The sequence below is a fragment of the Perna viridis genome, chromosome 6 (assembly GCF_037379345.1).
Source record: "Perna viridis isolate PV_CMFRI_1.1 ecotype Kerala chromosome 6, ASM3737934v1, whole genome shotgun sequence".
Classification (NCBI taxonomy): domain Eukaryota; kingdom Metazoa; phylum Mollusca; class Bivalvia; order Mytilida; family Mytilidae; genus Perna; species Perna viridis.
The window spans coordinates 40906078-40922816 of record NC_142450.1 but is presented as its reverse complement, the minus strand read 5'-3'; the positions used below and the strand labels follow the sequence as shown (position 1 = coordinate 40922816).

At 32.8% G+C, this 16739-nt stretch overlaps 1 protein-coding gene and 1 long non-coding RNA gene across 3 annotated transcripts; both read left to right on the top strand.

The window, feature by feature from the left end:
- Nucleotides 1–685: 685 nt before the first annotated feature.
- Nucleotides 686–1484, top strand: LOC148614974 (uncharacterized). The gene is made up of 3 exons (XR_015923809.1): nt 686–789; nt 972–1028; nt 1394–1484. It is a non-coding gene; the product is annotated as an uncharacterized LOC148614974 (long non-coding RNA).
- Nucleotides 1485–8124: 6640 nt separating this feature from the next.
- On the top strand, nt 8125–16616 carry LOC148614973 (A disintegrin and metalloproteinase with thrombospondin motifs 18-like). Of its 2 annotated transcripts, XM_088589550.1 has the most exons (14): nt 8125–8261; nt 9181–9199; nt 9417–9610; nt 10432–10518; nt 10857–10995; nt 11958–12184; nt 12819–12899; nt 13338–13489; nt 14160–14194; nt 14682–14796; nt 15098–15241; nt 15580–15715; nt 15952–16071; nt 16445–16616. In XM_088589550.1, exons 1-14 carry the CDS (start codon nt 8202–8204, stop codon nt 16487–16489), a joined length of 1554 nt encoding a protein of 517 aa, XP_088445676.1. In that variant the 5' UTR covers nt 8125–8201; the 3' UTR covers nt 16490–16616. The 2 variants fall into 2 exon arrangements, with proteins under 2 accessions (XP_088445676.1, XP_088445677.1); XM_088589551.1 differs by lacking the exon at nt 12819–12899.
- Nucleotides 16617–16739: the final 123 nt, after the last annotated feature.

Here is a 16739-nt window from a genome sequence, read left to right as displayed (position 1 = left end):
TGAAAATATATGCAAAAAAACCCTCTGTATGACTTCTATATTCTATTTTAGTGACGGCGGCCATTATTCCTAGGGATCCAAAATGTTCACATAAATTCGATGCAGAATACACTCTGGAATATTCCTAATATGTTGGGTTAAAATTGATCAAGTTGTTTCAGAGGAAAAGATTTTTGGAATCAATAACGTAAAAAATAACCAAAGAGCATTGAAAAGGGCAATAACTCCAACATGGCTTAACGACATTACACGAAAATTTAACCACTGATAAATATCATCATTATGAACACTTTTATCCTGTCTGAATTTTGCTAAACCTAGAGGCTTTGGAGATATATGGGAAAAGTTTCTTTCTAACGCCCCACATCAGTTCTATGCAAAATACCATAAAAAAAAATTCAATGCAAGTTTGGTTATAATTGGTCAGGTGGTTTCAGGACAGAAAAATTGATAAAGACGGCGGACGCCAAGTGATGGCAATACTTCACGTGGTCTTCGGCCAGGTGGGCTAAAAATACAATTTAATCATGAGCAAGGGAGAAACTTTGAATTTTACATAGTATGATTTGCACTATGTAAATTTATTTGCACAATTCCGGTTTTTTTTTTCAAGTTTTCACTCCACTACACACTGGACTATGTATCATATAACACAATAAACTTGAATTTAATCTTAAGTGATTATGTTTAATATGCTTCAATGAATGTTGGTCTTAAACTTCATTGTCGGTAATGGACTATTGTTATTTTGTTGCTTTCGTTCACATTTTTGTTTTGTGTTTGACAAAGGTAAGAATAGTCAAGTATTTTTCCTGTATGTGTACTGTGCATGTTTACAATGAAGCTGTTTATGTAGATGGGATTATTTGGCATACAGACAAAGGAGTGATAAATTTTTTTCTAGATTATGATGTAAGATTTAAAATTATTTTGTCAACAAAAATCAAATTTTTTAATCATCTCTTTTACAGCACTAACTACAAGTATTCCTGATCCATGTCCAAGTATACTAGGAACAAGACAAATAGGTACGATTTTTAATATCAATCAATTTTAAGGATATGACTTAATTTATTTTAATCTCAACCATACTGAATATATGATATATTTAGTTAGATATGGTAATCCTTTTGTTCTTTTTTACGTCTTAATCCCATGAATCTGTAAACAATAGTTATAACAGTTTATTTTGATAATTGTATGGTTATAAGACATTTATTAGACGAAATGCCAAGTACAAATGCAATTCTTGTTTTTCATTTCTCCCCTTCATATGAACAGACAAAGAAGAGTTTGTTATTTAAATATTTCATGTGTGTAGAAATTCATGACTAAAATATACATTTGTCGAAGGAAAGCGTTCAAATATTAGACCCAATCCAATGCATTACAGGCTATAATTACCGTCAGCTTATTTTGCCTGAAAAATATATGATACAACTGGAATCAAGAAGAACACCTGGATCATTCACTTCCGGATATTGTCTGCAAATATATAGAGGTAATTAGTTCAATAAATGTAAAGTAAGTGAAAAGCAGTACAAAACAGTGTTAAACAAAACATGCGCACAAAGATGAAATATTTCAATGTTTATGTAAATAAAGTAAGCAGATAATTGTAAACATAATATAGCCAAGTTTCATTGAACCTACTGAACTAGTGTACTGTCTTTTTCAAATATCATAAAAAGCAATATAGTAATTAATTTACTTATTTTCATCGATATTTTTTTTAAATATTCAAACAGACTCAGCTTTTTGATGAAACTGGATCTGCATACATAATGACTTTGCTTAATTAAAAATATTGAAATAACTGCATGAAACAGTTCTGACTATTACAGTGTTTTATCAATTGTTGTAGAGTAATATTTTAGGTGAAGGTCTCAATTATGACCAAAAAATCATTTTAAAGACACAAAAAATAATAATAATAATAATAATAATAATAATAATAATAATAATAAAATAATCATAACATAAAATATTTGAAGCTTGTTTTGACTTGAAGAATTTCAGGAGAGGCAATATCATTTTACCCTGTATCTTTTGTGCAGAAAATAACAAATTTACTCCTGCGAGGTTACCATTACGTTGTTTCAGACCCGACATCTTAACATCATACGAAGTAGCAACCAAATTACATGTAGAAAGCGATGATAGTTCTTGTGATAACATAGTCATGACTAACGAGGGATATTTGACTGATGTGACAACAACAAATCAATATATGATGGAGCCTCATGATAACAAAACAACAATATCACAAAACAACGATACGATAAGCAGTGGATGAACTAGACGAACAAATATCATTTCCCATGCATTTTGATTATATAAAAAAGTATCATTGTTTCGGTTGTGTGTATCGTGTTATGTATATCAAATTAAACTACTGCATGTATAAATACTAAAAATGTTTAATCCTACAGTAAGCCACCGATAATTATAATTTTATCATGCAAGATATTTCCAACAAATATCTTTATAATAAATGTTTTACAGCAAGAAAAGCAACAATTTCTGATCCCTGTCTAAGCGAATTTAAGGACAAAAGGTAGGAACATGAACTTCCTCTTCTGACAACAGTCTGCCACCTTGTGTAACCAATACTAAACTACTGAAATCAATTATTATTTTCAATGTTTACAATAGCTGAAATAAAGGTTAAAGATGTTAATTCCTTACAATCCACATATCGATATATTGACGATGTTCTCTCCGTTAATAATCCTAAATTTGGAGAATGACTTATTTGACGACAGTGGCCAACTCAAAACAAACATATATGACGATTGAAACGATTTTGATTTTAAATTTATTTATAAATTCCCTGTCTTGTACAGTAATATACCAGCTTCCCTTCCATATGTTGTTTGTATTCCTCAGTTGTTTGAATGTATGTCAGAGCTGATAGCGACTATTCTGAATTCTTAAGACGCAATCGAGACAGGCTTTTGGGCCAAGGTTATAAGAAAGAGTAATCAAGGGAACAACTTCTTGCGAAAATCAAGCTAATATAATTCAGAGCCAAAGACCAGACATGGAAAACAGACACACACCAAAGAACATAAAGTAAATAAAATAACACATACAAAGTAACAAATGTAAATGAGCAACTCGGACTCAACTAAAAACTGGTGGACCAGGTGCACCGGTAGGGTAAGCTTCCGGTGCTTTTCTAAAAGCACCCGCCGAGTTGCTCATAAAAAGTCAAGTCCGTGGAAGAAAAAAGAGAAAAAGAAAAAAATAACAAACCGTCTCATACGCTGCTAAAACAAGTTTGTTTTCAAATATCCATATTTTATTAAAACATATTCTGTTTCTAACAAAAAGATTAAAGATGATGGAATTTCATATCGACTAAAAGTAATTTTCTGTACTTCTTACTTGTACTTATTATTTCATCTTGAACTTGATTATCTTCCCAACAAATTGAAAGTTATTTGTTGCTTTGATTAATTGTATCGCTGTGACATCTATGAGAACACCGCCTGCACAATGTCCAGCGCTATATATAATCTTTCGAGGAGGAAAGACCCGGCCAGCGAAAGCTATGTATATATATGTGTATAAGTCTAAAGGTTTGTACAACGATACCGATAAAGATGTTAATACACTGTAACAAAATATACAATGAGCAAAATTTTCAGTCAACAAATGACCTTCTTCAGTGTCTTAAATAAACTGAGTGTGTATGAAAGTAAATGGTCTGTGAACACAACTCACTACCTAAACAGGTGAATACCTGTGACGTATAAAATTTTATTGACAGTTAACAAAGATCTTGAACATTGTGTTATATACACATGTTGTGTGTTGATCTTGAACACTGAACTCTAAAACTAAAAATATTTACAAACATTGTAATAAGAAACTACAAAGCAGGAAGAACTAAATGTTGTCCGTTCAAGCGCTGGTGAAAAAGCTTATATTCACCAACATATTGAAGGCCACAGATGGGACATTGGAGCAAATATATTACATTAGCACTCTCGAAGTGCATGTTACAAAATATTTTGTAGCGTTTCCCCGTGACTGTGCTGGTAAATGATGACGAGTGGTGCATTTGCTTGCAACATTTGCACCTTTTGTCACCACAGGAGTCAAGTAGTTGGGATTTGATATTTCAGCCCTCACAAGCAGACTACGCAAACTGTCTGGCTGTCTAAAAGCAATCATAGGAGGTTCGGGAAAGACTTTGGATAATGTTGAGTTTCCCTCGACAGAGGCCCAGTGCTCACAAATGGTATTGTGGCTGTTTTTAAGGCAGTGGTGGTATGTTAGAACACAAGGGGTTCTTTTACATTTTTTATTTGCCTTATACTGTAACAGTTTGTACAATCCTTTAGACTTGTATATTTTTTTTATTTGTGCTGCATCGTCATGACTCGACGATCCGATAGCCATTAAGTTTGCTGGTCGGCAGATTCCTGATATATATAATCAATCGTCTAAATTTAAAGTCAACAATCACTCTCACGGGGTGATGGATCGTTAAAAACGATGCGAAACTTAACAATAAATTAAATAAACGTCTACATATGTTTAACATCACCAGAAGATTGAATATTTTGGATAACTGATATCCTTTTACAGCATAAAACTCACAAAGTTCAAGATCAGATTCAGAAGCGTACGCTGTGGGTGGTTTTACCTTTATCAAATTCACACATGAGCAAATGATAAGGTCACTGAATGAAAATAGCAAAGGGGGTCTTTTTATCAAAATTAAAAATAAAAATTAACTGCGGAAAACAATTTTAAAAAGTCAAAATATAGTAGTGCGGCGTATTGATGTATAGCATGTAGTGCTGAATCAGCCTTAGACCAAGACCTAAATATGGATATTTTTTTCTCGTTTATTCCATCTGGAGAAGTTGTTTGTAATTTCTTCATCCAAAAGCTTTTACATTTTGACCAGTTTTTACTATGTTCTATGATCGTAACAAGAATGTTGTGGAGATCCTCTTGGGTATGTCCGGCGGATCTAAGACGGCGACTTAGTGACTACAAATGACTACAAATACAAGCAAGACCTCCCTCTAAGTCGCCATCTTAGATCCATATTATATCCATATTATTGAAAAGCACTAGTGTATATGTTAATATTTAAACTATTTGTAGACACAACCGTGATTATAGTATCAGTTGTTGCAGCGATTGGATGGAAAGTTGCTACCGTTCTGTTTATATTGGTAATATGCAGTCGTTTGAGGTAAGAGATGCCTATAAATAAAACACAAAACAAAACATATTTTAAAGGTGGATCTTCAACAGTAAGACAAGATAGTGGAATAGAGAGTTCAAAAAGAAAATAGCTCTCCACAGAGGAAAACAAGTACTATCTTTAATAAAGATAGCCGACGCATTTCCTCGCTTGTTAAAAACCACATCCGATTTCGATTTTATTTGGTAAACTGTATGCTAAATTTAATATTACAATCAAATAATTGAATCGGTTCAACAAGTAAACTGTTTACATCTTTCCATTACGTGTATATGATACAAAATCGATTAAAAATATTCCGGACATAAATGCCTCCAATGAAGCCTCGAACTTTACAATGTCTTTTGTCCAATGAAATGCGAAGTTGTAAGCTCAAATTATTACTTTGCTATAGTTAAGCATAATGGGTGTCACATGGTGTCAAACCGAACTCAATGCCAAAAAATCAGCCAAAGGATGAAAAATACGAGAGGTTTATTACTTCTGATGTCAAATATTCTTTGCAAGAGAAATGGAACTTAAAAATACAGAAAAAATACATTTAATCGTAAGTATTGTACTTATTTTACTTACATTATTGTTTAATGACTGTTTGATTTGTAAAGTTTCTTAAATTGAAGCTACCTTTTATTCAGTTTATTTTTATACATATGGTATTTTGTCAGGAATAAAATGGGTGAAGATAAACAAGAAACTAAGGATATTCAGAAGAATTACGAAGTTCCAAAAGTACAGAAGCCATCTAACTAGAGTTCATTAAGCCGATCACCACAAAATGGAGAGGAATTATATGAGACCGTTTGAAATTCATTATAACGTTTCTTGTTAACTTTTATATGTATTTTTTTTCAAAGATTTAGTTAATTTATTTGTATCTTCAATATTTGTTTCGAATTTTATCGAGCCTTTCGTAACATTTATAGTTTCGCTTTTTACCCTTTGACCCTAAAGACGCTTCTCTATGAGAACGCAAGTCACCTGTTCGCAATTCTGTTTCTGATTGGCCAAATACTGATGTCTTAGTGGTGTTTGGAAAACCTGCACCCAAAATTGCGTGCCAGGTGTTATATTTACTAAATGAAATGTCGAAAATTATAAGTAAAAAGAGAAAGATAGAACTTGTTTAAACATTGGTTCCAAACACAAGTGTGACATAAAGTAAGGCAGGGCATGAGTATATCAAACGTGAAGTGTGGAATGTATAAGACACTTGTACACATATGATCTTTTGATAGAGGAATTCTGAAATATTCCTAATTTTGCCATCGGGGAATGATTGCAGTTTTAGATTTTCCATTACTGCCCAATTACTCACCTTTATATAAAATAAAATATCAACATTTTTTTTCTAATATATACCTTTTTACCTTGATTGTTATAATATATACGTCAGTGACTTCTTTTGCTTCCTATTGTTGTCATTTATTATGAACAACTTGTTAACTTCACACGCTTTTATTACATGATATTGATATGATGTAAAAAGGTGACATGAATTTGCTTTTGTTACTTTGTATGTATGATTTTTGTTACTCTATATTCTTTGTTGTGTATTTCTGTTTTCCATGTCGGGTCTTTGACCCTGGATTACATTCTTTTGATTACCGCTATAACCTTGGTTCCCTTGATTACTCTTTGTCTTTGTTAAATCATGATTGAAAAATGTTTATGGAACCTGCTGAGATCCCGACAAACTGTTCTGTCGGTGTATAATTTTCGTGGAAAATGAGTGTAGTTTTTTGAATGTATCAATATTGTATTTTTTTACTCCCGTTTAAACATGAAATAAAACTTGCATGTTCAAAATTTGCTTTTGGTTTATTATGTTTGTGTATGTGCCATTGTTAACGCTTGTGTTTTATTTTTTTGTTGTTTTGTCTATGTTCGTATTCAATGTGATCTAGCTTTCAAATGTTATCAGTTCACTTATTTTAGTTAGACTGTCAGAAAAATTGAATCTTTGGTTTTCTATGTCACTGTGTTGCCTTTGTACTGGTGAAGTAAATTACCTGCCCTATTTACCAATGAAAAACTATTCAATCTATGTGTTGGATTAAAAACGTATTATGATAATCTTAAAGTATCCTCAGTCCACAAAAAATATGAATGAAACCTTTAATATTAATTCAAACATTACCTTCGTCAAATAATTTTGCAACCTTTTAAAAACATAAGGAGTACCAAACTCCGGATCCGGACAGCACTTTGAATTATTTCAAAGGCTTCTAACGTATTAATATAATGTTTTCGGTTTAAATACAAGTATCTTTTTTTTTTTGTATTATAAAATCTGCCACAAATCATATAAAAAATCCAAAAGAACTGAAACCATTGTAACTACAAAGGTGTTAAATAGTAATAAACAAAGGCTATGCAATGGATAGGGTCCCTCGGGATTTTATTCAAACACGACTTGGCAAGTACCTTTATTATTAAAACATTTTCCGAGACACTCTCAGACAATTTTATACTGGTGAATGTTACGATTTGTGATGGAGATCATCTTACAGTGAGATCTGGTGGCCTATGATAAAATGTTCGAGTGTGATAGTTTTAATTATTACTGTTGTTACATTGCATGTGTTTGGTAAAAGGTTGAAAGTTTTTTTCCTGTTCACTACACCGTATTTGAAATGAATACAGTTCGCGGTGTTTTCAGCATATCCAGTCGTGGTGGCGTCGCGGTGACATGGGTTATTTACTCGCTTCATGTGCAGTATTTTTAAGATTCTTCGGCGGTCTAAGCCAGCAAGTCATACACAGATAAAGTACCACACATAAGAATCACATGGTTTGCAACATATGATAATCAAATAAAACAGTGAGCACACTTGTCTTAAAGGTCGTTCCACTTATCAGATTATTTCTACCTGGAAGACAACTCAATGAACATAAGTCTTATCATTGTAATGTATCATCTAAGGGTCAAACATGTGTACACAAATAAACGCTTAAATATTTTGGAAATAAAATGACTGGAAACGGATTATTCCATACATTTCTTTGTTTAGTTTTATTGAAATATGCTATGGTAAGAATGTTCTTTATATACTTACAGTACACAAATGTTGTTTCCAAAGATAAATAGCTCTATTCTCTAAATCTTTGTGTTTGATGTGAAAACAGGGTTTTCTGAAATTAAATATCTTTCTAGTATAGAATGATATATACATGATCTATACAAAAGGTGAAATCAGATGATAAATTGTCCATTGTGGAATGATATTAAGCAAACACTTTGTTCTGAGAACTGTTATATGTTCGTATGCATGCGTGTAATTTTTTTTTACTGGGGACGAGTTATTAATCCTCCGACTACTGGATTGCAACCTATTGAGGTTCTTACATTGTCAAATCTACATTCGGTTTAAAGTCAAACTAACCTGGAGGATTGAGCCAGCGATATCTTACTGGCCTATGAATATTGTTGATGCATGCTGTGAACCGAATATGGTGCAATAAATTCTCCCGTCGACTTTTTCTTTGTTTCATTAATTGTAATTGCAAGTGAAGTGACTTCTTGAAAGTATACCTTTTGTACGCTCAGTATTGTCTATTGCGCTACGACTTGTTTAGGTATACAGTAGTTATAAGTTGAGCTAGAGGCAACACAACTATGCTGTTCAATTGAGTTTTGATACTAATAAATGACTAGTGTCTTTCTTGTAGTGTGGGTAATCATCTTTTTTGCAAATGGTGCGCTTCATTTCTACTTCACAAAGTGTCACTTTGTCTTCAGCTGAATCTTTTGAAGTAGATATTCAAACCTGATGCTGTTTAATCGACGAGCGCATCACGTATTTACTCGTAATAATCGTCAGCTTTTACATCACCCTTGAAATTGCTCTTTAAATGTTGTTTTATATGGATGCATTCTTATGCTGTCATGAATTACAGAATTACTGAGCACTATTTTGGTTCTGTTGTTAATTCATTGGTATTAATTTTAGCTCTATTCAGAGACAAAAGGTAAGATATAAACATTCAAATATTTTAATATTGAAACATTTAATTTGAATATATAATTGTTTAACAAATTCTGTGGACAAATGTTTAAATGAAACAGGTTTTATGTATACTGTACAGAAACACATCTAAACGAAAACCTATATGCAATATTAGAACAGAAAATGTTGACGCTGTATAGACACCTTCTGTCAGTCATTCAATAAAATTACTGTTGTAGAAACAGAATTCGAGCATATACTCATCAAATTCGTTATATCATCAAACAATGAAGTCAATGTGACTTTTGACGCTTTTGGTGAGACATTAATACTGAGATTATATCAGACATCTGACAATGTATCCAAGTTAGATGTTCCAGTTACTGTCATTGATGGCAATGGAAACCATACAATCAGAGTCAACTTTACTCAGGTGTGTTATAGTTTACATTCTAGTTTTTATTTAAATGTTGGATTGGTGAATGTTAATTCAAGATGATATGTAATAAAAGACTAAACAACTCCATTTTAAATTCTAGTGTTGCAGCTGCAATTTTTTTTTTTTTTTTTTTTTTACAAATGTTGAGCGATGGTGGAATCATACTCTAGTCAAGCCAAGATAATTAGTTATATTGATATTACAGTTCAGTACTATTACGTTGAATGACACAGTACTGGGTTATGTAGGATAGAGTTCTAACATCGTTGGGAATTTTTCAGACCTTTATATACGCTTACATATCTTCCCTGTATCTTTTTGATCCGATGGAGCAGTGTAGTGAATAGAGTCGTCACATTCTAAGACGTTTGTATAATATTGATTTGTTGTTACATGCATCATTAATTTGATCCTCTATCCTATATAATAACATCTAAATGAACTGTCCCGTACTACCATACATCGTGTACTAAGTAACAGCCCTAGATAATCTTACGAGGAAGAATAACCCGGCCTGCGAAAGCTATATTTTTATATAGCCTAGCTGGCCGAGGGGTCTATGGCGCTGGACTTGGTGCAGGCGGTGTTGCCATAGATGTCACAGCGTACGAGTTCGAGTACTGCCGGGTTATTCTTCCTCGTAGGATTAATCTAGGGCTGCTACTTACGGCCAAATTTCAGACCGCTTCTAACTGTACAGATAAGATGAATAAAGCGAAATGATTGTGTGGCATAAGTGTAATATATTTTATAAGATAAAATTGAATATAAAACAAATGAAGTTGAATTAATATGATTGTGTTTTCATCCAACAGCATAATGTGACATTTTATGAAGAAATAGATGGTCTGAATACTGTAGCATTGCAACAAATATTTGGATTGACACCATGTTATTCATTGGTAAGCTAGGGCGAGTATACGTTCTCACTTCCATTTTAAGCAGGTGATTTGCATCGGAATACTCTAATATACGTTACGTCGTAAATCTTAGTATTAGTACTTTTTTTTCTCTTATTATGAAATGTTTTGCATTATTAAATTTGTACAATTGAATTGATATTTCGAACGTGTAACTCAATTTAAACCCATAGTAAAACATACAACATATAAATACATTATTGTAAACATGTATATGCATGCCTTTAAAGATCTTAAAAGTATGATGAACATGACTACATATATCAATTCTTCAATAATCAGTGATCATGTGTTACATCAGCAAATACCATACATTACAGGATGCTATTATACCTCGTCATGACTATTATCTCATTGTTGAACCAGACAGATCTCCAAAACAAAGATGTTTAGTAGGTGCAGAGTATACACTTTACTTGAAAAATATTGTATACCGATATTGGACAAAGCCTAGGACAGGTAGATACTATTAAATATAAAAACAGTATTTGAGTGTATGGTAAGCATCTTATAGTGTATATAAGTATATATTGTGATTATGTTTTTATTATATTTAGATGAAAATAATTATACCTTTTTGCATTTGCATTACAGGTGATTTTTTAAACCCTATATCGTTTACCTTATATCGCATACCCTATATCACACCTCTAGACCTATATCGCATACCCTATATCACACCACTAGACCTACATGTATATTACATACCCTATATCACACCTCTTGACCTATATCACACCCCTAAACCTATATCACATCCTCAATACCACACCTATAGATCTATATCACATCCCCTATACCACACCCGTAGACCTATATCACATCCCAAATATCACACCCCTAAACCTATATCGCATCCCAAATATCACACCCCTAGACCTATATCGCATCCCAAATATCACACCCATAGACCTATATCGCATACCCTATATCACACGTCTAGACTTATATCGCATACCCTATATCACACCTCTTGACCTGTATCGTGTGCCCTATATCGCACCCCTAATCGGAACACTGTTAAAGTTTAGTTAAAGTATATGATGTAATGGCCCTTGGGATGATATAGGAGTCTCGAGTTGATATGGCATGTGATACAGATTTTGACATGTAATATTCAGTATATAGTAATCACAAAGCAGAAGAAAAATTCATTGTTTCCTCGTGTTTATCTAGATCTATTTAAAACTTGATCATTAATGTGAAATGGACCGTCCTAACGACTGCTTACTCGGTATTTACGAATGAAAATAAAATATGAATACAAAGACTTGACATACTTCAGATTACGCCTGTTTCAGTATGGTTTTATTCCGTCGTTAAATGTAAAACCTAAGTATCCCTGGGTGTGTTTTTCCGTCAATGTTACCAATTACAGATAAAAAACATTTATCGAGAATGCTCTTTGTTTCTTACTTAAGACGAAAAATCTAGTAACTCTCGACGTAGCCGACTAATGGAGAGATTCTTAGTTGATGGGATAGCAAGACAGCCAGATAATGTATTACCGACACCCAGAAAAGTTGATGCCAAAGTGGAAATTCTAGCATGGACTGACCTGTCATATGTTGAATCATTTCAAAAACTGGTTCAGAGTCAAGATGTTGAAATAGAAATACTGAAATACATAGCAACAGTAGTTCATTTTGTAAGACGTATTGATACAATTTAGCATAAGCGCATTTATACCAAATTATTTATTATCTTTTCTTTTCTTTTCAAACGAAACTGTTACACTTACCTTTGAATATGAAAAAGGAACTCGTTTAAGGTTATAAATTTCACCAAATCACTTCAATTAAGAACGTTGACTGGTATATGATTTCATAAAACGTTGTATTCCTCGTAGCCAACTAAAAGCTTTACGTATCCAAATGTAATGTTGCCCTACTAAATAGTATGGAATATGCTATCAGTATGTAATCACAATATTAATTACAAGTGCAGGCTGTAAGAAATCTGAACAATTAGGGTAAATCTATAGACAAAAACACGCTCGAGAACAAAATTGACAAGAACAAACATCAAAGACAAATAATAGAAATTAACACAGAGTCAAGCAGTGCAAAACATCACCGAAAAAACGGGGATTTTAACTGGGGTGTTTCGTAATGGTAAGCAGTTTCTGCTTATTGAAAGACACCCACCGTGCTGACCGATGAAGTTAGCAACAAAATAAGTGAAAAGGACTGAAGCAAACTAGCTTGGTAAGTTTCTTAAAACCATCGACAATCTGTTCTTAAAGAAATCCAAGTCTAACAACGCCCCTTTATGAACTTCAGGGTAATGTCATGTACCAGCACGCCATTTTAGATCCTTCACTGAAAGTATCACTGTACCTAACGGGTGTTGTTATATGTAAGGTATACCATTAGTTTTCACTAATTTCTCTAATTAATGCTGGACAAATGGACATCCATTTTGGAAAAAGCTCGCGAAACAAAACAGCACAGTTTCACTGAACTTTGATTTTAAAATGCATGTATAATAGTACGGTTAATAGTACTAAGTGCAAAAAACAACGTCATGCAATTGTGACAGGTTGCAGATTAAATATCCAGTTAATTGACTTGGCTAATGGATAAATCGGTCCGAATCGGTCCGCCACTGGTCTGTCACCAAGCGGTCTAGAGTTTAATGCTCGCTGGCGGGGAGGAAATATCGTAACATAATCATTTACAACCAGGAGCCATATATAAGGATGGTTGAAAAAAAATGTGATGATTTCCAACAAAGCTTAGTCATGTCATGTTATTAGAGACAGGCTTTATAAGCACGAATTCTTGATTGTTTTTTTCTAGATTGCGGAGTGCTCCGGTTTTACCACTGGTTTAAGCCAGAATGGAAGTGTTGATAACTATCAAGCTCTTGACAAATTTTCAGAGTCTTTGAGAAACATGCACAGTAATAACTCCTTTGACTTCCATTATGATGTCGGAGTGGCTTTTACAAGGTAACATAGAGTCACAGAACGTTAAAACGAACAACTTTCACAGTGTAATCTGTGTGTTATCGTCTAACTTTAACTTGTTCTAGTAACTAGTATTGTCCACCTACCAATACTACATGTACCATCAAATAAAATATCACTGAAATGACAAAGAAAATGATTGAACGAAAATTGTCTGTGAAGATACAATGTAGTAATATTGTTGGCTTTTAATGGAGCAGGAGAAAAAACACTGAAACGTTCTACACATGCAAAGTTATTTCACATGATTTTCATACGAATTTCATATGATTTTCACCTGAGTAGAGCGAATAAACATTGTAAAAGAGTAATGTAAATATGTTGATTTAACTGTTACCCTCTTTTGTACTTAATATATTTGAAACTATTCATTTATGGAGGAAATAAAGATAATCAATCAATCACGTGAATGTCATATGAAATTCGATTATCATGGATTTCACGTCAAAAATATTTGCCTGTGCATATATCACAGCCACTTTAGCAAAAAACAATGCCCTTGCTCAAAAAACAAAATTGTAAAGTTATTATTATGGGGATCTATTAACTCGGCCGCTACATATATGGCTAAAGATCCTAATATATTGCTTATTTTAAGTAATCCATTAGTTATTTTAAGTACAGATTTTTTAGACTGTCTTTTGTTTTATAGATTTGACCTTACTGATCCTAAAGGGACTCCAGTAGGTATATAAAGTATCTGATTTATTAACGATAGTTTATACTATAAAAAGAACTAGAAATAGTTTTAGATGTTTTGAATAAAGGCTGATGTGGTAAAAGAATAAGAAAAGATGCTCCCAGTTTTCAGTGGAGTTCCAGTTCTCATTTACTTTTATCTTTTTTTACATGTTGATTTGATTATTTTGTGTGTTTTTCGAGAGAGAAAAAAAGTATCATCTCTGAAAATTTAATGAGATATCGGCAAAAAATACTAAAGAATCAGAACAGAAGGATTATTCAGTTTGAGAAACATCATATATACTTGATATGTTACGGTACCTGAAAACAAGAAAGAAAGACCATCCACATACGCAATGTAGACAACAAAAATAAAAATAAAATACAATAACATACATGTATAAAGACTGACAATAAAACCAAGAAGGACTAAACCGGAAATGACATCAGGTGCTCCGAAAGAGCAATTATGTTTAATATGACTCGTTTACAGGGGTTTCCAACGCTGATGACATATGTCAGATCGCAAGTGGTAATTCATCAGCCTTAATAGAAGATCAGGGAGCCTACAGCTGTGTAGGGACATTTGTACACGAACTCGCCCATGTGTAAGTTGGTATATAAAACATAATATACGTCATCCTAGTCCGCCATTTAGTTGTTCAGTGTATACGGACGTGTTTTTTTTTTTTTTTTTTTTTTTTTTTTTTTTTTTTTTTTGTTTTTTTTTTTGTGGACGGTTGTGTTTGTTGAAAAAGGTGTTTCTATACAAAAAAGACTATTAGATATACTGAGGAGAATAACTGTAAACTACAAAATGATCGTTTATCAATAACAGTTATTTGCAGAAGCTTTGTTCTATATATAGTAAATGCTAGACATAGACATGAAGGAAATTTTATCTTTTAGCTTAGGATCAGACCACGACGGATACTACCGGGGTAAAGAATGTGACCCTGCCAACGGATTTATCATGTCATCCATAGCTCCACTAGATAAGTCAGCTTTCTTCTTCTCACAATGTACAGTCAACTCTATTAAGGAAAATTTGCTGTATATACATTTTATTTATCATATTTATCTATGCAATTGATTTTAATATACAATAGGATGTGGGTTTCACGCCCTTAAGTCTGATTTGACATAATGTGCTTCAATGTACATGGTAAAGTAGAATATTTATATAAATGTAGAAGTATATTGCTCCTGATTATAATTAGTTTATTTTTTTAAGTCAAATGGCTGTAGCAGTATTACTTTAGATCTACAAAACAATAAGTTGTGGAACATCCTTTTCTTTACAAGAAATACACATATTAAAAATATACATATTTGATTTCCAAGCCAGCGATAATTAATAGGTAAACAGATTAACTAACTTTTGTTTACAGTAAGCCGAGTTCATCTTGTATATTGGATGTGCCTCACATCAATCCAAAGTATGAAGTATTGGTGGACAAATATCCTGGTCAGATATACAATACTTCAGAACAATGTCGTCAACTTTATGGAACACGCTTTTGTCTGGTTTGTTGCATTCGGTATATTAGGATCCAATGTACATTTGTACCAAAACAGATAATACGTGTATATTTTATTAAGTGTATTTTGACTTGTTTTCGTTTTCCAAGCATCTAGCTAAACATGCAAGTACAAATGAACTAGTTTGATAACACCTTATTCCTATAATACTATATGAAGTTTACACGTACATTTTGTATATGTAAAAATTAAAATTAAAACAAAAGATATGACTATTTCAGAGTGTTGGTACTACTTTAGAGGATATTTGTCATAAGATGTTTTGTTGGGATCCCTACAAGGATAACGTTTGTTCAACAAAATCACCAGCAGCTCCGGGTACATCTTGTGGCTCTAAAAAGGTATAAAATGGCCTTATCATATCTCCTAAGCAAAGTTTGGAGTCAATTCGTTTTTACACAACATTTGTTTGTTTCTTGTATATTTTTACTGGTCTTATATGTCTTGGCAGTGCAAGAGAGATCGGTTGTGAATTTAGGATGGTGTCCCGTGCACATGTACACTGAATGTCAGCTATACATAGGATGAAAATAATTCTCAGAGGACGCTTCCAAATTCAAAACTGCGATAAGGCCGGAAATATATATTTATTGCAAACTCAAACATACTGAAACATAAGTAAAACAAAACAAGAGCTTATCGTTGGAACGACCTCTAGATTTACACCTTTAGCGTTTCCTGAAGAAATATATTTTACCGTTTTCTTTTACACAGTGGTGTCTTAGTGGAGAATGTGTTCACGATGCTCGGGCCCCCTAACCCAGATATTGCCGATCTACACAACTATAGAAAAAACAATATTGAATAGCTAAAACATGATATTATAATATATAATATGATGTTAGTTTACATACAAATGTAGCTGCAATAAAATAGTCTGTATTAAGTAGTTATTCTTATTGTTTTTAATATTGGAAGGTATGTGACAGAATTAAACTAAGAACAAGTTAAACTATTGTTGTTTGTTTTTCAAATATTGACGTAAATGCACATACAAACCATTTCTTTC